A 26,293-nucleotide genomic window follows, 5' to 3' on the forward strand; every position below is an offset into this window, starting at 1 on the left:
TAAAGCATTTAAAAGTACTTTTAAAATAATTAGCTTTTCTTTAGATCAGAAATTAAGGTTAATAAAAGGATTATTCCTAAAAATCTACATTATTAAACATATCAAAGCTGTCATCAACTTATATTTGGTGTTGTCTTTAATGGAAATGATTTTTTAAGAATTTTATTTGTATTCCAAATATACTTATTTGAATCCCAATTTTTAAAGCTAATAAGGTTATAAAGAGATGGAATAAGTATGATTATACTCATGCATAGTTACTAAAGAGAGCATTTAAGTATCATTTAAAAGTAAGCTAGTATAAGAGATCATATTTAGAGGTGTGTTTGGACTTTTTATTGTATGTTCAATGTGTACTTTTGTCAGTCTTCCACCTTTCATCCATCATTTTATTTTATTTTTTTCTGCTTTCTAATGGAGATGCTTAAACTTGAGGTAATGTGTTTTTGGAAGGCTTTTAATATTAGTACTACTTTTAATAGTACCATAGCACCATATGGCAATTTTGTGTTTTAAGGCAATCTCAGAACTTCAAACATATGCTCATTTTTGTTTTATTAATCAAGCAAATTTTTAACCATCTTTAAAATGATTATTTACTAAAACTAGTAGAATATTAGGACAATAATTATAATCTTAAAGCACTAGCAGGTTTGCGTGAAATATTTTTCCTTAATTATTTTGTAATTTAAAATTTTTTAGTAAAAATTCGATGTTAAATTCAATAATGTGGCTTCAAGGAAATGCAAACTATTTTATAGAGTCTTATATACTGTTTCCTTGTGTACAAATATCTAGTAACTTCTTGGAGATAGAATCACTCATCCCTTTAGCGAGTATTTTTTGAATGCCTGAGTGTCAGCAACTATTTTACATGTGGGGAATACAACAGTGAATAAGATACAGTGCCTGCTCTTATAAAGCTTATATTCCTTTGTGGAAACCAAATAATATATAAGTAAACCAAATCATGATAGAAAGTCAGTTAATGCTAAGTGCTATGTAGACAAACAAAACAGGATATGGGCAGTAGTGGGGCTGGCAATAACGTGGGACAATGTTAGATAGAATGATCAGGGAAGGTATCCTCAAAGAGGATACATGGGAGAAGAATGAAGTAAGCAAGAAGCAGGGTGAAGAATTGGGAGCAGCATTCCCAGGAAGTGCAAGTGCTAAAGATTTCTAGCCACAAATGAGCTTGTCCTATTAACTAGTGAGGACTGTCTGTGTGACTTGAAGAACTTCTTTTTGAATTTCACCCAGTGATATTGCTATAGTGAATGTATTTATTTTCTTTGAAATTTTGTCTTCAGTCTTTATTTTTTAAAATAGAAACATATGATCACTGTCAAAAATTAAAACGACTCATAATGTGCAGTAGAGAGAGTGAAAGTGTCCTATAATTCACTCCTGTTCCTCCCCTTCCCCATAACTAAAATGTACCTTTAGGTGTATACTTTTCCCACATCTTTCTTTTTTCCCCCCTTGAATAAAGTGAAAAATTTTAAATGCTTGCTTTTATATTTTTAAAAATTCTAGTTTAGAAACATATACATATTTAGTGTACGAAGGATACATTATAAAATTATTTATGTTACTGTATCTAAAAGGTATAAGATATAACAAAATAATTTTGGATACATTTGCTTTACATTTTCTTTGTTTAGTTCCTTTTATATGTTGGCATTTATCAGCAAGATAGATACTAGATAGATGTTACACATGGCTAACTGTATCTTATAAACTTTAATGTGGAATCATGGTATTTTAATGAAATATACTCAAAATTTGCATTTTAATACACTGTTACTTATTTCTGTTTATTATGTGTGAAATATTCTAGTAATTCCTTTGAAAGAGAGTTAGAAGTAGGGATTTAAATATGATAATTTATTTTCCTGTGTGATAAGTAGGCATTTATACTACATGATTAAAACATACTAATTTAAAGTAGCTGGATTGTTCCTAATATTTTTATTAACATCCATAATATTGCTAATAGAAAGTGATTCTGAGGTTCAAAGTTGTTAGACATAACAAATTGAAATAAACTTCCAATACCTATATCCATTTCAACGTTACATGACCAGTTCAAGACAGAAAGCGTTTAGGATACACTTTTTACTTGAACAAGTTAAAAATACATGAATATTTAAATATTTTCTTTGAAGTATATTTTATATACATGTTTTCCTTAAAAAATCAGGTCATAAACATATCTCAGACATGCTGTCATTCCCCAAAACATTTTTGAAACCTCTTTTTATTGACTTTAAACCAGTTTGGAAAGCACTCAAAAAACTAGTTTCATTAATTTATGGTTATTAAAATAAGCCCAAGTGCTTAATCATTCAGTTCAGTTACCTTGTTTACTAGTTTGTTTCTAAAACTTTATACCTTCATCCATTATCCTTATCCCTTCATCTACAATGGATTTGGTTTTATTATAATGAGAATCCTTTAACAAAAAAAAGGGCCACACATTCTGGAAGGCTTTCCAAAAGAAGTAGCAAAAGATCACTTGGCATTATTGTCACAATAAATTAGTAGCCTTCTAAGATTTTTTCCTTGAAGATGAAAGTACTCACTTGTAATGTATGATATAGGTAATTGCCGATGTGTTCATTTAAAAAAATTAAGAAATTTATTGTATTCATATTATAGTTTATTTACTGATGAAGAATATAGGCAATTGAAAATAATCGTAATGTTAAGAATGTAAAAAGTAAAGCCAGTAAGCAGTATTAGAAATGAAAAAGTTCTCCTGTTAATATCACTTGCAGGAAACCATACTTAAAAGGCAGTACTTAGTCTCTCTCTAGTGGTTGAAGCTTTCATGTATAGGAAGCTTGTATTTCTAGGCTCTTTGCTTATCTTTCTCTTACCTTATTTATTAAATGATTAAACCATTGTTTTCATAATAGACATTAATTTTCATTTAAACAATATTAAATGCATAAAAGCAAATTCATACCCAGCTATTATTCATGGTCATAGAGTGATCCAGGTTAATGAAACTATATATAGCTTCTGTTTGATAACTTCTTTGGACAAATACTTTCCATTATAGTCCAAAAGATGAATCACCACTTTCAATGGTATTTCTATGTTGGTTGTTGCATTTAACATGATTTTGAAGTAAAAAAAAAAAAAGGCTGTGCACAGAAACTGGGAGAAAATATAGACATAACTTGGCATATCCTTTTTAAATTCAGGAGGATTAAAGTATAGAATTTAAAACCAGTAAATTCAAGTTTGCAGTTTGGTGCTTACTTCAGACACATAAAATAGGATGTCAACTTTTCATTTCATGTATTATTAAATAAATGAAGTTGTATATTTTGGATAAATTTTAAAAATTAATTTTCAGCCAGAAAAGATGTAGAGCTGGTAAGATAAAGAATCAGGTTGAAATTTCTGAGTTATTTCAGTTCAACAACAATGACAAAAATGTATGTAATCTGAAAACCTTTGGATGCTTTCATTTCCTTTTTCATTTTAGTTTACTCTAATTTTCTTTTTTTTCCTTTTAGGCCATAATAGACCAGCTGAGGAGTGAACTTGCCAAAGGCCCCCAGGAAGTTGCTGTATATGTGCAGGAACTACAAAAACTTAAAAGTTCAGTTAATGAATTAACACAAAAAAATCAGGTAAGAATTTAAAAACTACATATAATGGTGAATTGATTTTATAGATCTTAAACTTTAATCTTGTGTATGTTATTTATATATTGGCACAGTACAGTATGACTTGTTCTGTGTGGGTTTTTTTTTTTAAGTGTTATTTACATTCACATTGTTATGCAACCAATTTCAGAAGTCTTTTCATCTTGAAAAACTAAAACTTAACACTCATTAAACAACTCCCCATTCACTGTCTCCCCTGCCCCAAACCCCTTCTACTTTCTATATCTATGAATTTACTATTCTAAGTAACTCATATGAGTGTAATCATACAGTATTTGTCTTGTTGTGTTTGGCTTATTTCACATAGGATAATGTCCTCAAGGTTCATTCATGTTCCTACCTTTTTAAGATTATATTACATTGTATGTATATATTGTATTATCTATCATCTGTTGCTTCCTTTTGGCTAGTTCTATTGTCAATAGTGCTGCTTTCAACATGGGTATACAAATATCTATTTGTGATCCTGCTTTCATTTTTTGGGGGGTAGATACCCAGAATTGGAATTGCTGGATTGTACTGGTAATTCTATGTTCTGTTTTTTGAAGAAATCACCATACTGTTTTCCATAGTGGCTGTATCCTTTTAAATTCCCATCAACAGTGCACAGGGATTCAACAGTTTCTTCACATCCTTGCCAACATTTGTTATTTTCTGTGATTTTTATTTGTCTTTTTTTTGAGTGTTAAGGTGGTATCTCCTCATGGTTGATTTGCATTTCCCTAATGATTAGGAGGTTGAGCATCTTTTCATATGCTTGTTGGCTATGTAATTTTCTTTGGATTGTTTGTGTTTTTGTGTTGAGTTGTAGGAATTCTTTATATGTTTTTGATATTAACCCCTTATCAGATATATGATTTGCAAATATTTCCTCTTAGGTTGCCTTTTCACTCTGTTGATTGTATCTTTTTATAAAGGAAAAACGCTCCTGTGTGTCTCTACTCTCAATACTGTACTACACCTTCACTTCTGACATCAGATGTGAGGGTGTTCCGTATATTAACAGTTCTCAACACCAGCTGGGTGTCCTACAGTTTAGCTCAGTTCTTAAACGGCTTACCTGGAGCTAGCACCGGATTCCACAGATGAAGGGTGCAGTCCTGCAGGGCTGCCTGAGCACCCCAACCCCACCTCCGCCACACATCCCAATTCACACACCAATTGAAAGTCCAGCTTGTTACTTGTACTTCTGACCAACCGGCTATATAAATGGGAGGTTCCCAATCCCCTGCCTCCGGTGTGATTAATTTGCTAGAGTAATTCACAAAATTTGGGAAGACATTTTACTTACTAGATTACTGGCTTATTATAGATGACCATAACATAAGAACAGTGAGATGGAAGAGATGCATAGGGCGAGATATGTGTGAAAGGGTTTGAAGCTTCCATGCTTTCTCTGGGTGCTCTCCATGTGTTCACCAGCTCAGAGTCTCTCAAAACCCTCTCCTTCCTACACAGACATGATTGATTAAATCATTGACCACTGGTGATTAATTCAACCTTTAGCCCCTCTTCCCTCCCTGGAGGTCAGGGTGGGACTGAAAGTTCTAACCCTTTCTTCAAGGTTGGTTCCCCTGGCAACCAACCCCCATCCTTAAGGCTTTCTAAAAAATCACCTCATTAATACGAACGCATAGGTGGTTGAAAGGGGCTTGTTAGGAATAGCAAAGGATATCTTTATTGCTCTTATCACATAGGGAATTCCTGGGGTTTTAGGAGCCTGGTTCCAGAAATGGGAACCAGGACCAAATGTATATTTTACAGTATCACACCTTTGATGCACAGAAGTTTTAAATTTGAGAGAATTCAGTTTATCAGTTATTTTTGTTGCTATGCTTTTGATGCCATATCCAAGAAATCATTGCTAGGTTCAGCGTCATGAAGCTTTTCTTCTAATAGTTTTAGGTCTTTGACTCATTTTGAATTAATTTTTTTATAGTGTAAGGTAAGGGTCCAGTTTCATTCTTTTGCATATGGAAATTCAGTTTTCCCAGCACCATTTGTTGAAAGGACTGTCCTTTTCCTATTGAATGGTCCTGGATCCCTTGTTGAAAATCATTTGACCATGTATGTGAGTGTTTATTTCTGGGCGCTCTAGTCTTCCTCTGTTGGTCTATATGTCTTTCTTTATGCCAGTACCACATTGTTTTGACTACTGTATGTTTCAATAAGTTTTGAAATCAGAAAGTATGAGACCTCCAACTTTGTTCTTATTCTGTCATGTTAATATTTTCCGCCTTGGTTCTTTAAAGATGAGCAACAGATAATATTTAGTTTTGGGATAGGGCAGGTATTGGTATCAATACTTTTTTTCCCCATGTCTTTACTTTTTTGGTGGTAGAGGAATAGGAAGTTATTAAATATTTTTACTCAGAGATATGGTGAATTTGTTGGCTTTGCTTTGATGACTTAATTAATTCTCATATCTGCTTTTACATTTAATCTGTTGTGATATGTTTGAAGCGTGTGAAGAAAATTTAGTCTCACAGATGTGTAGTTGGAAAAGGGAGAACTATCTTAATAGCCCTTTCAGATAATTGTAGCTATTTTTATTTGATATTATACTGAAACAAAAGTATAGTTTCTCAAAAGTTAATTACAGTGTAGAATATGAAACCATAGTAATGCAGTTTTTGTACTTTGTAACAATAAATTTTTTTCTCTGTCTTGCCTTTTGCATGGGTCTTTCCTGTGCATGATTTTGTAACGTTATGCATTAGTCATGTGGAAAATATTGGTTCACTGAGTTATGCAGATTTTTTTCCCAAATATTGACACATTTCATTGTACAATATAAAACTAATCACATTTGTCAATATCACCATCAATCTTAGAATACTTTATAGGTATGAGGAAGTGTCAAGGTCACGGTGGTGGACACAAGTTTTCCAAAATTCTAAGCTTCATTTGGAAGCTTGAATTTTATCATTGGCAACCAGTACTATCAGTTCTATCCTTTGAAGTGACAGATTTTCTTCCTCCCCAAATCTGAATAGTCATAGTTTGTCTGTCATTCTTAAAAATGGTGTTTCATGGAAAAAAGCAACTAGTTCAGTTTATAATTCAATCACATAAATGCTCTTCTTTATGACAGTTATATTATTTGGTATGCAGCAGAAGTGACCCAAATATACTTCCTATTTTTTCACAGTTTTTCTTTTTTCTTGCTATTTCAAATATTGCGGCTATGAACATTCACATACAAATCTCATGCATTTGTGTAAGAATTTCTGTTATGTAGTCTCAGGTGAAATTGCTGGGTTATAGGCTATATACATAATCAAATTTACTAGATGATCCCAAACTATTTCCCAGAGTAATTATACCAGTTTACCATTGTCCATTTTCCCGTATACTCCTGGTGCTGATTGGTTTTTAAAATTTAATCTTTTTTACATTTTATGAAAACCTCTGTGTCTCCCTACCCCATTTTTTCCCTCCTGTCAAGCTATATGTAGACAGCTTCCACATATACTCTAGTTTTATCTTTGTCCCTCAGTTTGATTTTTAATGTCTTTGAGCTCAGAGTTGACCTTCTACCTCTTGGAAATTTACCAGAGGTGTACACACAATGGATGTTTATGATCAGTGTAATTTATTTTGTATTTTTGAAGCATTAAACTATTAATAAGGGATAATGAAGCACAGATTGTGTGTGTGTATATATATATATATATATTCACACATGCATATATACATTCACACTATTAAAGGAAGTACTATTTTTTTTTATGAATAATACATGGACTCAAGACGGTTTAGTGTGGTAAAATTAGGATAGTTTTGATTAGGGAATAATAGGATTTTCTACTAATCTTAATAATCTTTACATAAGTAAGACTTCAAATTTTTTTTTGAAGTGTTTTCCTGTGTAGGATTGTTTTCACTGGTTAGAGCAAGCACAGATTGTGCATCTACCTTTTTTTATTATCCTTGCTCCCCCACCTCTCCTCACCCAAGTCCTTGGCAAACCATGATTGTTGACAGTGGTGATATCCAAGTGTTACGAATTTGGAAATCTCTGTGCCTGGTCTTTTTTTTTTTTAATTTTATTTATTTATTTATTTTATTTAGTTATTTTTGGCCATGTTGGGTCTTCGTTTCGATGTGTGGGCTTTCTCTAGTTGTGGCGAGTGGGGACCACTTCTCATCGCGGTGTGCGGGCCTCTCACTGTTGCGGCCTCTCGTTGCGGAGCACAAGCTCCAGACGCGCAGGCTCAGTAATTGTGGCTCACGGGCCTAGTTGCTCCGTGGCATGTGGGATCTTCCCAGATCAGGGCTCGAACCCGTGTCCCCTGCATTGGCAGGCAGATTCTCAACCACTGTGCCACCAGGGAAGCCCTTGTGCCTGGTCTTTTGAAGGCTATTAATGAAATGCCTTGGGCAGCTTTTGTGGATCACAGGCAGCATCAAGGTGGATAGATAACATTATAAAATATAATGAATTGAAAAAATAGTTACTTTTTTGTTAATGTCAAGATTTTCAGCATTAAACCAGTGTTTTTTAATCACTGGCTTTGAAAACTTAAAAACAAGCCAGGAATCTTGAAGAAATTTCCTTTTTAGTTTCTAATAAGAATCATATGCTGACATTTAAACAAAATTCTGCAGCTCAATTTAATTAACTATTTCCATATAAATTCTGAACAAAATCATATGCTTATTTAAAGCTACTAATGTGATCAATATAGGTCATTGTAAGAGATTGAGTTATTTTTTGGGTCTCACCTCTTACCCATTTTCCATCCTTCATTGCTCTCCGCTTTCCCACAGTCTCAGTATTAAGATGTTCATAGGCCAAAGCAGAAGCCAGATATGGCAAGTAGTTGTATTGCTGTGTATTACCACTGTATTGCAAAGTGGTATATTGAGATGAACAGCATAGTACAGTGGTGAAAGGCATGTTTAAATGCCAGCTTTGTAACTGACTGGCTGTAACCCAGAGCCTCTCAAAGTCTCTTTCCTCTTCTGCTAAGAAGTACTGTTATACTTATTTGCCTCTTAGGATTGATATGAGTATTAAAAAAAGTAATAGATGTTGAAGTGCTTAGACCACTGCCTGGCTTAGAGTAAGCACCTCAGTGAATGTTTGTTGTTACTGTTTTTATTTACTGTAAGTTTTGTGATACAGAGTTGAGTCAAGACCAAGGTGGATGTTTTCCTAACTTACTGCCTAGTAAATCAGGAAAGACTCTTGTTGAAGACATAACTTTTTAGCTTAGTCTTGTTTTTTTCTTTTAAATTAATTAATTAATTAATTTTGGCTGTGTTGGGTCGTTGTTGCTGTGTGCGGGCTTTCTCTAGTCGTGGTGTGTGGGGTCTGCTCTTCGTTGCGGTGCGCGGGCTTCTCATTGAGGTGGCTTCTCGTTGCGGGGCACGGGCTCTTGGCGCGCAATCTCAGTAGTTGTGGTGCTCGGGCGCGGGCATAGTTGCTCTGCAGCATGTGGGAACTTCCTGGATCAGGGATTGAACCCATGTCCCCTGCATTGGCAGGCGGATTCTTAACCACTGCGCTCCTAGGGAAGTCCCTTTAGCTTAGTCTTTAAGGATGCTTAGGAGCATGTCACATGGCAGAGGGGTTAATGGCATTTCATTTTGAGAGCTAGATACAGAAGGCTTGGGGACATGTAAGAGCACAAAATATAAGATGTTGGAGAGGTACAAGTAGTTCAGTTTGTTCTTTCTCACAAAGCTGTTTTGAGGAACAAACGAGATGAGATCCTTGAAACCACTTTGTAAGCTATCAAGCAATAAAAAATGCCATTCTTTTTGCATTTCTTCTCATTACCTGGGCTAGTAACAAGTGAATAACAGAGTCTAATACAGGGAAATTGTCTCTGTAAGGAAATATGTTGAAAGAACAATTGGTGAGGAAGTCAAAAGAGGACTGGACATTCGGAAGGAAAGAATTTTGCTTACTCAAATGATAATTATGTTATGAGTTAAGCTTAACATTCATTTTATAATTTAAACTTGAATAGTGTATGCTTTGGGAAGGCCTGAATTGACTCACGGAGTGTCTGAATTGTGTTGTGAAAACTTTATTGGACTTAGAATCATCATATGTGACTCTGCTACCTGGCCAAGTCATATCAGGTTCTTTCAGCTTTAGCTTCTTCATCCACAGAATGGGGATGATAATGTCTATCTCATCTTTTGTTGTAAGGATTAATATGGAGAAGTGAAAGTGCAATTACTGTTTTCTTTAATGGATTCTACTGTACTTAAAAAAAAATCAATCTTCGAAAACCATGTATTCACTAGACTTTCTGCTTCAGATTCCATGAGAAGACCATAATAAGGATAAAAAGTTTGTGATACTAGATATAGTAAACCTTTTGCATATAAAAAATATATAATGTGAGTGGATTAGGTTATTTAAAAAGAAAGTGGTTTAGGTTCTTTTAAATAAAATTTAATTATCTCATCTGTGCAATAAAGCAGGAAGATTTTGATTAATATTTTAGGATAAGTGAATTTTAAAGTGAATGGTTGTAATGTATTTTTGCTTCTTAAAGAGTAAAGCTGTCTGAGGGGTCCTTTTTGTATAGAACTAGTAGGATTACTTGGGCACTTTATGAGTAAGCCTATGAGGAAGGCTCACTACCTCACTACTAGACTTAATTTTTGTAGCATGTTTTAAAATTATATCCCACCCAAGTATTTGTGAGCATGGTTGCATTCATAAAATTTAGTAACTTAGAATTTTCTTTGAAAAGATGCAAGGCATTTATAATGATCAATGAATAGACTTAATTTAGCTTATGAATTCTAAAATAAATATTATTTTCTTAAAAGAAAAAGTATGAAATCAAGTCAAGAAAGATGTGGAGTTACTAACGAGTAAGACAAAGTGTTTATAAAGAGAGAACTTTCCTAACAAGTAGTTTGACTCAAAATTATTATTTTTTTCTCTAGTCTTTTGGCTCTACCTCTTTTGTTCTGTGTCTGTTGGTCAGTCAAGACACAACTAATTGCTAATTGCTAATTTTGCTGAAAACTTCTGGGTGCTGTTTTTACTTTGTCTCCCATTTTGTCTTTCTGACATATATCTTTTTGACACTGCTTTTTCTATAGTATATTTCTACTTGGTAATTTACATTAATGAACTTTTTCTCAGACATGTGTTTAAGAACCATTACTGCTGCCTTTCCCACTCTATTATCTAAATTTATTACTCCCCTGTGTCCCCTCTTGCAACTTGTTTGTCTGTTCCTTTGTGTCTTTTTGTATAGAGCAGATAGCATGAGTCATGTATATATACCTTGTCCTTAACTCCTCTCACTACTTTACCAAGTTCAAACTTTGTTTTCAGGTGATTTTAACTTACTAGTTAGCCCCACCTGACTTTGCTCTTTTCATTTAAAAAAAAATTGTGCACTTGAGAAATTTAACACAGCTTTTGTATTAATCTGTGTTTGTGCATTATGTTTTAACTTAGAAAAAATTTTTAAATGTGTTTCATTTAGATTATAGTCTGTTTAAAGGCCAGAAGTTTTGCTTCCCCTCCACTATTTCTGTATTATCCCCTTCTAGCACACTGTATATAAAAATGAGTATAGTAAATGTCCATGATTGACTCATCAGGTGCTTATAGTGGCTTCTTTTCCTGGCTATCTTTCTTACAGAGTTGAGTCAAAATTCTGATCCATATCTTGTGTGTAAATATCTTGACTAAAAATGTTCAATATTAGTAGTAAAAACTCCACTGAGCCCAGACTTTAACATTTGATTAGGCTGGTTGATCCAGATCTTTGATTGGAGGTGTCATTTTTATATTTTGTACTTGATAGTGTTGAGTAAAATAACAAATATAAGGCAGGTAAGTGATATTTTTAAAAAAGATCACTGTTTTACACACCTAGAAAGAAATTTGAGTAAGTCTTAAACTTGGTGACTCTTAAAAATGATGTTTGTCAAGAAGAGCAAAAATGAGGAATCAGTAGAATCAGGCATACTAGAGCAGTAAATGGTATTGTTATTGCTAAAGCTCTTACCAATTGTGAAATTGCAAAGCCAAAAATCAGAATTGCCATATTGTTACTTAAAGTAATTTTTGATAATAGAGGGGTAGTTTCAATTTTTAACTCAAATGGGAGATTATAAATATGTCGCATAGCCTAAAGAATCTAGTTAGTAGATTTTAATGTTTTCATTTTATGTCAAAATTTTGTTGGTAATTCTTAAATTATATTAATAGAGCTTAGTCAAGTAGACCAATAATAAAACCATAAGTTAGTATATAACAATTTAATTCTTCTTGATTAAAATATTTTCACTGTGTTTATATTATTTACTAAAACATTTAGTAGGAAATGATATTGCTCTAAAGATTATTTGAATAATTAGAATAATTAAAAATATTAGGAAAAGAAAAAAATTGTTAAATTGTTATTTCAGAACTTGACTGAAAAGTTGCAGAAGAAAGAACTGGACTACACTCAGTTAGAGGAGAAACATAATGAAGAATGTATGAGTAGAAAGAATATACAAGCAAGCCTTCATCAAAAAGACCTAGATTGTCAACAGCTTCAGTCAAGGTTATCTGCATCTGAAACCTCACTGCAGAGAATACAGGCAGAGCTAGGTGAAAAGGGAGAGGCTACTCAAAAGCTCAAAGAAGAATTATCAGAAGTGGAGACCAAGTACCAGCACCTTAAGGCAGAGTTTAAACAGCTACAACAACAGAGAGAAGAAAAGGAACAGCATGGATTACAACTCCAAAGTGAAATTAATCAAGTAAGAGCTGTTAACTTTTATTTATTGTAATTCCCCCTATGGTTTCTTCTTAGTGTGTTTGATGGTTGTTTGATCATAATATAGTTCATAAAAAAGTTGTCATTTAAAAAAAAAAAACTCTTAATTTTCACAACCTATAGTATTGCGTCAGATCTCATTTCTGTTAATTTCAATTTCCCTTAAAATGATAGTATCTATCATATAGTATTATTGTGAAGTGTTTATGAATTAATACATATAAATTGCTTAGAATGGTACCTGGTACATGGTAGGTACTCAGCAGGTATTAGCTATTATAATAATTCAAATTGTTGATCATTCTTTTATTTAAAAATTCTTATCTTTTTTCTTTTCTTGTTACTAAATTTTAAAAATATAATTACTGTTAAACCAATAGTATAAAAATTAAATATTTTAAAAGAAGAAAACAAATTAGTCCTAACAACTATTTTTTATAGGTATATAATATCTCTCAGAAGTTTCATGGAAGTTTTGACTTTGCCATTAACTTAAATTTTGAATTCTCTATTCTAATTATTTCTTATAGGTAACATTAAAGTTGGTAGAAAAATGGAAATTTGGGGGAGATTAAAGTCCTCAGCCACTTTTTTTTTTGATAATTTTCGACTATTTTCATTTATAGGGCAGTGATACTTGGCTTTGTGGCATCAGTCCTCTGTCTTCTTAGCCTGAGATACTCTTCCTATTTCTCTTCTCCCTGATAAATACAATTTACTCCACTTGTCCCATTACCAGAAATCTTTTTCTGCATATTGCCACTTCTCACCACCACCCCCTCCAGAGATGGCTTAAGCATTTACATATCTTTTTTTTTTTTTTTTTGCGGTACACGGGCCTCTCACTGTTGTGGCCTCTCCCGTTGCGGAGCACAGGCTCCGGATGCGCAGGCTCTGCGGCCATGGCTCACGGGCCCAGCCACTCCGTGGCATGTGGGATCTTCCCGGACCGGGGCACGAACCCGTGTCCCCTGCAGCGGCAGGTGGACTCTCAACCACTGCACCACCAGGGAAGCCCAAGCATTTACATATCTTGATTGTTTTACTTATCACAGTATAGTATATTATCATAACTTATGTATCTTTCTTCACTAGACTCTGAACTCTTCAGGTGCAGAGACCATGTCTTATTCATTTTTTTTCCCAACTACCTGGCATTTTGCTTATTAATCAGCAGATGTTTTAGTAAGTAAGTGAATGAACAAATGCAGGCATTCATAATCGAAGGAAACAGAGGCTTGGGGATATCAATGAATAACTTAAATATAACTTAGATATTTGCCTTTCAGTTCAAATGAACAAATGGGGCATTTATGGTTTCTAAAAGACACTATGCCTTGTTTATTAGGAGATACAGAAATGAAAAAGGAAACAGTACCTACCTTAAATGATTATGTAAATCTCATTGAGGATGAGGCAAGTACTATCCTATACCAATGAATGTGAGAATTAAAAGAAAATGATCTCATATACCATGGGAATTTGGAAGAGTTCCTCTCCTGTTTTCTCCCCCTCGCCCCATAGTACTTCATATTGTATAATTATTTTGTCCTGTTAATGTGATCAAAAAAAGCTTTGTGTGAGAGAGAGAGATGGTGCTTGAAATTGTGAATATTGGATGGGTTTTGACAAGTTGCAGTCTGAAGGCAGGAGGGTCTTCCAGGCAGAAAAGTAAACTAGAGGCAGGGAAGTATCACAAGAACCAGGGAGGGACACGCATTTGCTCTGAGGATAGGGTATGTGTAATAGTAGTGGACTATTTTGAATCCAAAGAGCATTTGGAAGTTTATTATGCAGGCTTTTGAATAGCAGGCTGAGGAATTTGGGTTTCATTTGGTTGTCAGTGGGTGGAGGGGCATCAGGAATTTTTGAGAACCTACTCAATATTTTTATTCAAAGACTTGAATGTACCTAATTTTTTGGTTTAGTCACAATTCTGTACAAAATAAAGAAGTTGTACTGAAGACCTTGAAGTGATACCATTTATCTTCTCTTCAGCATGCTGTCTGGATTCTACCTTCAAAGCATGACTCAAATCTGTCCACTTCTTTTCATCTATACTGCTACCACCCTTAATCTCAGCTGCTGCCATTGCTCACCTGGGCTACTGTTAGCCTTTTTACAGGTTTCCTTTTTCTAGAGACCTCCTTAGTCTATTCTCCGTATGGAAGCCAGAGGCCTTGTTTTAAAATGTGAAGGATATCACTTTATTCCTCTGCTTAACAACCTCAGTGGCTTTGCTTACACTTTGAATTGAATCCAAATATCTTACTTGGTCATGTAAGCACTTGTGTGTAGTATGGTCCACACTATGTCTGTTTTCAAGCTTGTCTCCAACATGTGAAGCAGCCATACTGATCTCCTTTCAGTTCCTCAAACACTCCCAACACTTCAAAGCACTTTCCTGCCTTAGGTCCTTTGCCCATGTTTTTTTCTTAGAGTGTTCTTGATTTCAGTTCTTCATAAGGCTTGCTCAGGTATTGTTTCCTCAATAAAGCTTTTCTGCACCATTCTATTTCAATAGCTTATTTTCCATTTATTCTGGACCCTACTTTATTCCAGCAAGCTGCTTCTTTATAATACTTTATATTGTATAGTTAGTTTACTTGTATATTATCTACCATTCCCTTTGGATGGTGAGCTACTTAATTTGAGGAATCTGTTTTATTCTGTACTCTATCAGCCTCTATACTTAGAGCTTTCAGTAAGTATTTATTGGAAGAATGGAAGTGAACCTCACCTTAAACCTTCTTTCAGCGTCCTTAAAGAGTGTAGGGATGAACTGGGTTTGTTTTGCTCTCCACTGTATCCTCAGCTCCCATATCAGTGCTGACAAAAATAGATAGCTGTCAATTGTCAACAAAGGACTTGAAAACAAAGTACCCCATATTCTTCATATTTGTGTTCGTGAGCACTTTTAAAATAGCCACAGATGTGCAGATAATGATGTTATGTAATTAAACAATTAGTCATCAATTTACTTTTTTAATTTTTAAAAAATTTTATACAATATTTAAAGGTTTCTTTTTCTTTACAGTTATTATGAAATATTGGCTGTATTCCCCATGTTGTACAGTATGTCCTTGAGCCTGTCTAACCCAGTAGTTTGTATCCCCCACTCCCCAACCCATATGTCCAACTTCATTTAAAAAAATTATCTAACATGCCATCTCAAATAGCATAGTGGTTTATGAGTGTGGATTTAAGAACCAGCTTTCTGAGTTCCAGTTCTCTGGCCTACAAGCTGTGTGAGCTTGGACAAGTTATTTAATTTGTACCTCAGTTTGCTCATCTATCAAAAAGAGGATAAGAATGGAACTGTCTTCATAGGGTTATTATAAGGATTAAATTAGTTAATATTTGTGAAGCATTTGGAATAGGGCCTGGCACTTAGCAAACATTAATTGGAACTTAATGAATAAAGAATTATGTATATAAGTTTACAAAACTAAATTTCTCAGAGAACATATACATGTATGTATATCTCAAAATGTAACTTTAGGATAGACCATTCTATTAATAATTCCAGGATGTACTATTTTTGCTCTTAGTTTATCCTTTTTTTTCCTTAACATATTTACTCTAAAATGATATAGGCATTACGGCTTAAGGGATTTTGGCCTGCTTACACCCTTGGGCAGCTTTGATTTGAGATTCATCTCTTTATTAAAGATCAGGGATTTATCAGGATTGTACAGTAAAGAATGACAGTTATTTATAATATATAATGACAGTTATTTATAATATATAATATCTCTTTTTTCACCCCTTTAGTAAATCTTCGCTTCAGAGCAACAGTTATCTTTATTTATTTAATAAAAAATTTTTACTGGAGTATAGCTGACCCACGATACCATGTCAGTACCAGGTGCACAGAAAAGTGAATCAGCCACACGCATCCACACATCCACTCTTTTCTAGACTCTTTTCCCATATAATATGGCCACCAGAGGAATATTGAGTAGAGCTTCCCATGCTACACAGTAGCTCCTCACTAGCCATCCATTCCATATATAGCAGTGTGTACATGTCAATCCCAATCTCCCAATTTATTCCACCCCCCCGCCTCACCTGCTGGGAACCATAAGTTTGTTTTCTACATCCAGAGCAACACTTATCTTTAATTTGGTGGTTCTTCACTCTGTCTGCACACCAGAATCACCTGGGGAAATTTAAGAAATTACCAATATCAAGGCCTCACCCTCCACTCAGTTATGCCATAATCTCTGGCATAGGCCTGGGCATTGGTGTATTTAAATGTTTCCCCTGTGATTGTACTGTGTAGTTGAGATTGAAAACTGCTGCTTTTTAAAGTGTTGCTTTTTGGCAAATGATTCCTGAAACTAAATATCATCTGATTCTTGTTATGAAAACATGGATTTCTGGGCTTCAGCTCAAATGTACTAAATCTAAACTTCTAGGGGAGAAGTCTGATTATCTTTGTGTTAATAATGATATTGGGTGATTCTTATCCAACAAGTTCAGGAACTAGATGTAGGGGATGCCTGTCTGTAAGAGATCAAGCACTTAGATGCTTGAAATATGAATTTACTTTGAAGGCCTCCTTTGCTTTCACATACCAGGATTGGATCTACTTCTTGTAGTGAGAAGGAGAGGGTTTGGGTAGTTACTACAGGCTAATTCACTGCATTTTAAGAAGAAGAAGAAGAAAACGGAGAGATGTCAGGGTGCTGGCTTAGGACAAGAATAAAATAAATGTCTTTTCTTTAACTGTTACTGATTCCTGTTTTAGTTAGATTGAAGCATGCTTTACTTTAGAAATCCACTTTGGTTTTCTTTATTGAGGATAGGATATATTTTGACAGCTGCAGCTTGTTTCATAGCATAAGAAAATAGTGGGTGTCCACTCTTCTGATAGAACTTTATTTTTTTCCTTGCCAACTGTGAATTTTTATGGAGAAATATGCAAGTGTAGAGCATATAAGTGTATATATGACACAAAGGCTATAGACTCTTAATATTTTCAGATTTAATATGAATGGGTTTGATTGAAAGCAATTGTATAGTATGCTTGTTATTAATTTCCAGTTTTGCTGAGGCACATGCTGAGATTTGATTTAATGTGTTATGAGGCTGGGGTGTAGAAATACTCTTAGTGTGTAAGCTTTGCCGAATGTCTTGCATCTTTATCTCCACGCCACTCTTTTTTTGTTCTGTACTTCCAGCACTTGTGCAGTAATTCTTCTAAAATTAGTACAAACTTTTTTTTTTTAATGGACCCACCCCCAGCCAATCCCACAAGAGAAACCAGCTGTTATTTCTGGTAGTATTAGTGAAAACAAGGAATTTGAGAAAGTGATAGTTCTAGCTCCAAGAAAAATTTCTCCTTTAGTTTTAGCTAGGTGGCAATTTTAAAGCTAATGAATGAGAATCACCTAATATTTTAAGAAACTGTTCTTTCCTCTATTTTATTTAGAAATTGTGTGCCAGTTTGAGGACTTGAGAATACTTTGTGCTCTATTCAGTACCCAAATGTAAGAAGTCAGTTGTGGTGGTTCATAATTATGGGAAGACTACAAGAATCACTTTGGGATTCTAAAAACTACAGTGGAATAGGTCTGAATGTGCCTTAAGTGTCTTAATTTTATGTTTTGTTTTATTTAAGTTCCTCAAGTGATTACAACACTTATATCTAAACAAGAGCTTCAGGTTTGCTGGGTTTTGTTTTTTTTTTAAAGAGTGCAAAAACCCTGAAACCTGTGATGTTTGGTTACAGTTTTATGAGTCATAATTTATGTGATTAAAATTCAATTGTTTCTTAGGTTCCTCTAAAGTATCAGGAAAATTAATATATTATTTTTATATTGGTGAAAAATAAAACATTGTTTGGAAAGTAGGTGGTAGTAGTAATGGTGGTGATCGTAGGTGTGTTTACACATATGTACTTACTTTTTTTTCCTTTTCTGAAGTTACATAGCAAACTTCTGGAGACAGAGCGCCAACTAGGGGAAGCTCATGGTAGGCTGAAGGAACAGAGACAGCTTTCAAGTGAAAAGCTGATGGATAAAGAACAACAAGTGGCTGATCTACAGCTCAAACTTTCTCGTTTAGAAGAAGAGGTAAGCTCGCATTTCAAATGAGTTTAATTAGTACATTTATTGATAGATTTGAGGCATCTTAAATATTGTTTTTAATCTTTTTATGGTCAAGAGCTTTAATTGGATTTTTTTAACTTTAAGTTGGGACTTTTATTTCTCCCCAGTTAAAATGTCCTATTTATTAACTGCATTAAGTCATTTTGTTGTGATTGTATTCCCTAAAGTTCTCAACAAAAATGTGCAAAGAAGGCTGCTTTTCAGCTTTAGGCAGAATGAATTCTCGGGGTGAACCTGTCAGGCTGCTCAAGAAGAGTCTTCCTATCCAGGAAGGACCAATTCCTAGTGACTCTGAAAAATGAACAGTTGCTGAAGGCATTAATGACATGTAGTTGGTGCATATAAACTTTGAGTTTGCATTTAAGGATTTTCTCTTTTAAAAATTAAACATAAGATTATATGCTATCCTAATTTAAGCTGTAGTTGGCAAAAATGGTAACTGCTATTTGGTTAAAGTTATCATTAAAGTACTTCTTTTATTAGAATTGAACAAACCCTGAGAGTTAAAATCTGTAACTTCAGCAAAAGATTTTCTTCTAGACCCAAAATCTTAGTGTGGTAGATCATGCTGTTGTTTCCCAATAAGTGATAATTATGATTGTTGTGAAAAAAGTAAAACAAATATTGATACTGTTACAAAAATAATTATATAATTAATTTAAAAATTAATTAAAATAAATATATAATTAATTATATATAATTAATTCCTTGATCATATTAGTATATAAAAACAATAATAAACTAAATACGAACCTGGAGAAAGAATTTTATACTTTTCAGGATGAGAATCAATTCTTAAGGAATAATTTCTTAATCATGATATTACGATTCTATAAGTAATGAGATATTGCTTTTAAAGTTGATTTTTATCTGTTGTTTGAAGAATTTTCTCTTCAGACTTGAGAATTGTGAGATCTGAAGTACTACCAGATATTTATATGCTAGCATTACGCCTTTAAGTTGTCAACTGACAGTCTTCATTTTTTTTTTTTAAGTTGAAGGAAAAAGTAACAAATTCCACAGAATTGCAGCATCAGTTAGATAAAACAAAGCAACAGCATCAAGAACAACAAGCTCTTCAGCAAAGCACTACAGCAAAACTTCGTGAAGCTCAGGTAAACAGTATTTGAATTTTTAGCCTTTTAAACAAAAATTAACCAAATCATTATCCTTTTGTTGTGGTGAAACTAGATAATGCAAAGTACTTGATTATGAAGAGTTTTGATAATTTTCAGTATCTGGATAATAAGAAAATCTTTTTCTTTTGATTGCTCTGTTGAAAAATTTTTCTAAAATATTAAAAAATATTTATTATAAATAATTTGTTACTTATAAATTTATATAAAAAATTTAAATTTATTAAATTTCTGTTAAAGAAATTTATTAAATTTATTTAAATAGAATATATTATTTAAATTGTTATTTATACATAATAAATTATTTATTATTGTTTATTAAAAATACCTTATTTTAGAAATTAAAAATGCAAATAAAATTTCTCAGTTTAGTTTACCTCAGTAAAAAATAACATTTTGTATTTCCTACAGTAGAACTTACTGTTTATTGGTCATGTCTTTCCCTGTTTCAGAGCTATCATATGAACATTGGAATTGTAGGTATAGAAAATGTGACTGAGTTAAATTTGTGCAGATTCTATAGTATAGCTGAGAAGATTGAAATAAGTTAAATTTTTTTTTTGTTATGGTGAGCAGAAGACGGTACCCATATGTTTGAAATGAATTTGAATTTGACATTCATTTATTTCTTTGGTCTTTCACTAATTCATTGAATATTATTGAGCACTGTGTGTCAGGCCCAGTGGTAAGCTCTGAAATTAGAGAGCTGAGTAAGACACAGTGCCTGCCTTCTAGGAAATGGCAATCTAATGATATACACACAGAAGCAATGTTGGAATTGAAAGGAGGCAGTAAGTAATATATGCCTTTCTTTCCCTTCTGAGTTTGGATAGTGGCATGGGAGTCAGGTGGTTAGAGATCCAAATATTGTATTCATTTATTTGTTCTTTCATTCAGTCAGTCAACAAATATATATTAATGTCTACTCTTAGCCAAGGAAGTGATTTTGTGGATATGGCAGCAAAGAAAATAGACAAAGATGTCTGCTCTCATGGAGCTTAGTGAGGAAGACAAATACTAGCCAAGGTAAATAGGCAAAATATATAGTGTGTTAGATGGTGGAAGTGCTATGGAGATGAAAAAAGGGACGGGGAGTAGGAAGTATCTGGGGATCTGGAGGTGGGACTGCAATGTTAGATATGGTTGCCAGGGAAGGCATCTTTGAGAAGATCTAAAGGAAGGGAAGGTGTACAAGAACATCAAGAAGCCAGTGAGTGGAGTGGTGTGAGTGATAAGAGAGTTAAAAGCCATAGGGATCACAGCCATAGAGATCACAGAGGATCAGAACATGTCGAGCTTCATAAGTAATTTTAAGGATTTTACTGTGAGATGAGAAATCACTGGAGGTTTCTGAGCAATGGAGTAGTATGATCGGACTTATAATTTCATAGGATTACTCTGGCTACTGTATTGAGAGTAGGCCATAGGGGCACATAAGTAGAAACAAAGAAATTCGCTAAGAGACTACTATAATAATTGACACAAGAAATGATATGGCTTGGATCAGAGTGGAAACAGTGCAGGTAGTGAAAAATGGTCAGATTCTAGATATACTTTCAAAGCTGACAGATTTACTGATAGATTGATATGGGGCATTGGCAGAGAAGTCAAGGATGATTCCAAGGATTTTGGCTTGGGTAGTTGGAAGGATGGAGGTCAAACAAGATGAAGACTGGGAATCCTACTGGATTTGGCAACATGAAGTCACTGATGACATTGGTAAGAGCAATTTGTAAAGAGAAGGAGGGGCAAAAGCCTGATGGAGAGGGTCCAAAAGAAAATGGGAAGAGAGAAGTTTGATGCAATGAATATAGATAACTCTAGGAGTTTTATTATAAAGAGTAGCAAAAAAATAGAGTAGTAAAGATGAGGTAGAGAATTTGGTATAGATTGCGGGCAAGAGGACTTTCTTATAGTATACTGCAGAATTAAATTTATTCATCCAATCACAGACAAAGCTGGAAATGACAGCCTTTTACCTTCTTATAGGCAGGTTGTCTCTTAGACTGAGGGGAGAGCAAGAGGCTGAGTTAAACATTCTTGATTCCTTATTCCAAGCTTTCCAGTTAGTTAAATTCTCAATCTCTGGGGAGGAATAAGAAAAGGATGGCAAAGAAGCCAGGCAAAGTCTCTCATTATGAAAAGTCCTAAAAACTAATTAAAGAGGTGTGATGAGTATAGTTCTAGGTGTATATATGTGTATAAAATTATTATGATAGCATAGAGAAGACAGTTATGTAACTCTGATAAAATTTGGAAAAGAGCAATTACAGAAAATTTCCTTAGAAGGGGCAGTCTGTTGCAAAGTTTGTGTAGATGTTTCTGGGTTGCAAAGATGGTGATAGTGAGTAGTATACTCCAAGTAGAAGTTACAAGGAAAAGAATAGTGAAGCTGGTATGAACGAAACTGTTAGGTTTTGCTGGAGCTTAAAGTGTAACTTAGAGATGAGTTGGAGAAGAGCCCAGAGCATTAGACCTGGGTAAGTTTATGGAAGGCCTTTCTATCTATGCTTGAAGATAGAAAGGTATTGAAGGTCTTTAGAAGTGCCATAGCCAGATTTGATTTTTAAATAGATTATTCTCATGGTTTTGTAAAACATGAATTTTGGAGAGAATATTCTGAAACAGGAGATCAGTTAAAAGACTAATATATGCAGTAGTTTAGGTGAAAAATAATGATGGTCCTTTTTTTTATCAATTTATTTTTATTTATTATTTTGGGCTGTGTTGGGTCTTCGTTGCTGCACGCGGGCTTCCTCCAGTTGTGGCGAGTGGGGGCTACTCTTCTTTGTGGTGCACAGGCTTCTCATTGTGGTGGCTTCTCTTGTTGCGGAGCACGGGCTCTAGAGTGCCCCGGCTTCAGTAGATGCGGCACGTGGGCTCAGGAGTTGTGGCTTGCGGGCTCTAGAGCACAGGCTCAGTAGTTGTGGTGGGCAGGCTTAGTTGCTCCGTGGTGTGTGGGATCTTCCCGGACCAGGGCTCGAACCCGTGTCCCCTGCATTGGCAGGCGGATTATTAACCACTGCGCCACCAGGGAAGCCTAATAATGATGGTCTTAGTTTAAGCAATTGCTAAAAAATATCATAGGGACAAATATGAATGCTACTTTGGAGGTAAAGTAAATACTACTTTGGAGGTAAAATACTACTTAAGACAAATATGAATACTACTTTGGAGGTAAATTAATAGTTGTAGGGAATGACAGAGATAGGGAATGGCTTGCAGACTGATAACATTGGGTACATGGTAAATGGAGGTATCATCAGCTGTGTTAATGAACTTGAGAAAGATGGCCAGTGCAGTGAGTTCAGTTTTGGACAAGTCTTGAGGCACCTGTGGGATGTATTAATTTAAAAAGCCTGAAGGAGAGGACCATGCTATATATTAGCTGTGAGAGACAGTATTTATGGGGTAAATGGAATTATTACAATAAATGTGATCAACCAGGGAGAGAGTGTAATGAGAAAAACAGACAACTGGTGACACAAGACTTCTGGGAAACACTAACATTTAAGGGATGGATGAGTAGAGGAAGAACAGCTCAAAGAAAGAATGATCAGAGCAATTAAGGAGACCTTGCAGAGTGAAAGCCAAAGGACTAGGGAGAGTCAAAAGTTGGGAGTAAGCAGCAACTTCAAATGTGGGTGTGTGGAGAGGACGCCCAGTATGATAAATGAAAAATATTCATTAGGTTAAGTAGTTAAGAATTAGTGACCTTGTGAAGCATAATTTCAATAAAGTGATAGACATGAATGTCTGATTTTTGATTGATGAGTAAATGAGAGATGAGGGAATGGGGAAAGTAAATATGCATTACTTTTGAAGTTAAAATGTGAATTGCATAAAGACTGGGCAGAAGCTGGAATGGGACTTGGTCTAGGAAGTGTTTTTGAGAACCAGAGATACCTGAATGTGTTTATAATGTAGGACAAAGGGATTAGTAGAGAGGGAATAATTGAGGATATTGGAGAAGGGGAGGTGACTGAAGGAATAAGGTATTTATAAGCCATGATGTCACTGATACAATGGGTGGTGGTAAATTGAAACTTATCCTGTGAAGGATATCCTTTGAAGAAAGGAGAGAGAGGGTGTGTGTGTGTGTGTGTGTGTGTGTGTGTGTGTGTGTGTGTGTGTGTGTGTGTGTGTGTGTGTGTGTGTGTATTTAAATATATTTTACTTTATTATTTATTTTTATTGTATAGTTGATTTACAATATTGTGTTAGTTTCAGGTGTACAGCAAAGTGATTTAGTTATACATAAATACATACATATGCATATGTGTGTGTTGTGTGTGTGTGTATATATATATATATATATATATATATATATTCTTTTTCAGATTCTTTCCCTTTACAGTTATTACAAAATATTGAGTATAGTTCCCTGTGCTGTATAGTAGGTCCTTGTTGGTTATCTATTTTACATATAGTAGTGTGTAAATATTTTTGAATTATATATGTCTATGTATAATTTTATAGGTAAGAGGAAGAAAAGTCATGGTAGGTCATTCCTGAAGATAATATAGCACCGCCCACCCCCCAGGTTAAGTTTGAATAGTAATAGCTGAATGTCTGGTGGACAGAGATGAAGAATTTGGAGATTAAGATTAAGCTTTTAAATAGTTATTTAGGGGAATATTTGAGGATGAGAACCCCACTCAGGTGACAGGAGTGAAAAGATGATTCTGAGTATATAATAGAGGTTGGAGTCTAGAAATCTGTGGTGGCACCAATCTATGGAGGTTTGTGATTTTGCTCTAATAGTGCTTAGAAATGTAGGTGTAGAGAAAGCAGATTGCACCATTGATCTAGGATTGGGTTTTTGTTTGGAGTGGCTGTATTGGAAACTTGGGGGATAAAAGGAAATGGAGAATGTAGATGAAAGAATAGTTAAGGTTAGTTCATATCCATAAATGAGGTTCAGGAAGAAAAGCTAGGTGTATGCCAAATATGCTAGAATAAAATTGAGGTTAATGTCTCTTTGACATTGAAGAGCAGAAATGAGATCATGAAACTGGAAGACAGTCAGGAAGTTGTGGTCACAGAGTAGGATAATTGACATTTTTTTTATCTAGAACAATTTCAGGTGATTACAAGATCCTGCATGTGAGTGATTGAATAGAATGAATAAAGGTCCAGGAATTAAGATGATATGAATGTTGAGGCTGTACTCTTAATTCTCTATGTATTTTGTATTTCCCAGGAAATTGGCAGAAATTGGGATTGAGAGAAAGACTAAATCAGGTCTCAAGTCTTCAGTGAATGAGGTAGGGATTTATAGATGATAGCAACACAGCATAGAGGGTAGAATAAATGAATACATAATTCCCAAAGCAGCATAAACCTTTTACTTGAGGGAGAGAGTAATGGCAGTGAAGAAATCTAGAAAAAGTCAACCTCTCCTGCTTGCCCAACAGAACAGTCCTTACATATCAGAGAGGGCTGATGAGGAATCAGCATCTGTACAGGGAGCACCAAACTTCAGTTAGACTTGGAAATAGAGTGATAGTTCTAGAAAAAGCTTAGCCCTGGAACTGTGTTTCCAGAAGATTGGTAGAATGTACAGAGAGGGTTCTTAGTGGCAGGAACAGAGGATGAGAGCAGAGAGATTAGGTTGCTTTTCATCGTTTCGTGACTGAAACTTAAAGGGATGAGAAACATGTTTGAAAGTGACTGATCTTACTTTTTTTTTTTTTTTTTTTTTGCGGTACGCGGGCCTCTCACTGTTGTGGCCTCTCCCGTTGCGGAGCACAGGCTCCGGACGCGCAGGCTCAGCAGCCATGGCTCACGGGCTTAGCCGCTCCGCGGCATGTGGGATCTTACTGGACCGGGGCACAAACTTGTGTCCCCTGCATCGGCAGGCGGACTCTCAACCACTGCGCCACCAGGGAAGCCCCGATCTCACATATTTTAATATTGGCACACTTCGTTGAGGGTACCAGGGGGTTTCTGGCTCTGTCTCAGGAAGGTGGTGTGGGCTGCTATAAAGTTTGCATAAGGACTTGGTAGGGCCTTGTTCTGGGTGGAGGCTCTCTGGCTCTCTTAGAATGATTGAGGCAGAGGCAAAGGCTCTGGGTCAGGTAGCTCTCAACATTAATGAGTGTTGCTCTGGATGTGGGCTCTTGCATGTGCTATGTGTAACATGACGGTCCTTGGTGAAGTAAAGAAGAGGGATCCCTTTATGTAGTGACAGAAGAGTCCTACTGGGGTATTGAAATGATCTTTCATGAGTGTATGTGCGTTAGAGTACAGTCACTTACTTTTCTGTTCATTCAGTAAATATCTTAGAACATACAGGTCTTGGATACCTTGATGAATAAAACAGATAAAAATCTTCACCTTCTTGGAGCCTACATTCTTGTGAGGGGGCAGAGGGAGGCACATAAACATGAAAAATAAGTAAATTATTTAGTGTTAAAGATAAGTGCTATGGAAAGAAAAAATATTCAGGAGAAGGGAGTATTTGGAAAGGCTGCAATTTTAAATGTAATGATCAGGGTAGGTATGATTGAGAAGGTGGCATTTGAGCAAACATTGGAAGGAGAGGGAATGAGCCATGTGACTTTGTGAGGAAGTGTGCCAGGCAGAAGAGACAATTG

At 34.9% G+C, this 26,293-nt stretch overlaps 1 protein-coding gene across 1 annotated transcript in view; it reads left to right on the forward strand.

Moving 5' to 3' along the window:
* EEA1 (early endosome antigen 1) overlaps positions 1-26,293 on the forward strand; it is a 79,916-nt gene that overhangs the window by 12,893 nt on the left and 40,730 nt on the right. Inside the window, exons 7-10 of the mRNA XM_060165193.1 lie at positions 3,534-3,650; positions 12,087-12,425; positions 18,373-18,522; positions 19,554-19,673. Of these exons, the coding sequence (XP_060021176.1) occupies positions 3,534-3,650; positions 12,087-12,425; positions 18,373-18,522; positions 19,554-19,673 (726 nt within the window). The remainder of the gene's footprint in view (positions 1-3,533; positions 3,651-12,086; positions 12,426-18,372; positions 18,523-19,553; positions 19,674-26,293) is intronic.

The sequence above is a fragment of the Lagenorhynchus albirostris genome, chromosome 11 (genome assembly GCF_949774975.1).
Source record: "Lagenorhynchus albirostris chromosome 11, mLagAlb1.1, whole genome shotgun sequence".
In the NCBI taxonomy this organism is placed as follows: domain Eukaryota; kingdom Metazoa; phylum Chordata; class Mammalia; order Artiodactyla; family Delphinidae; genus Lagenorhynchus; species Lagenorhynchus albirostris.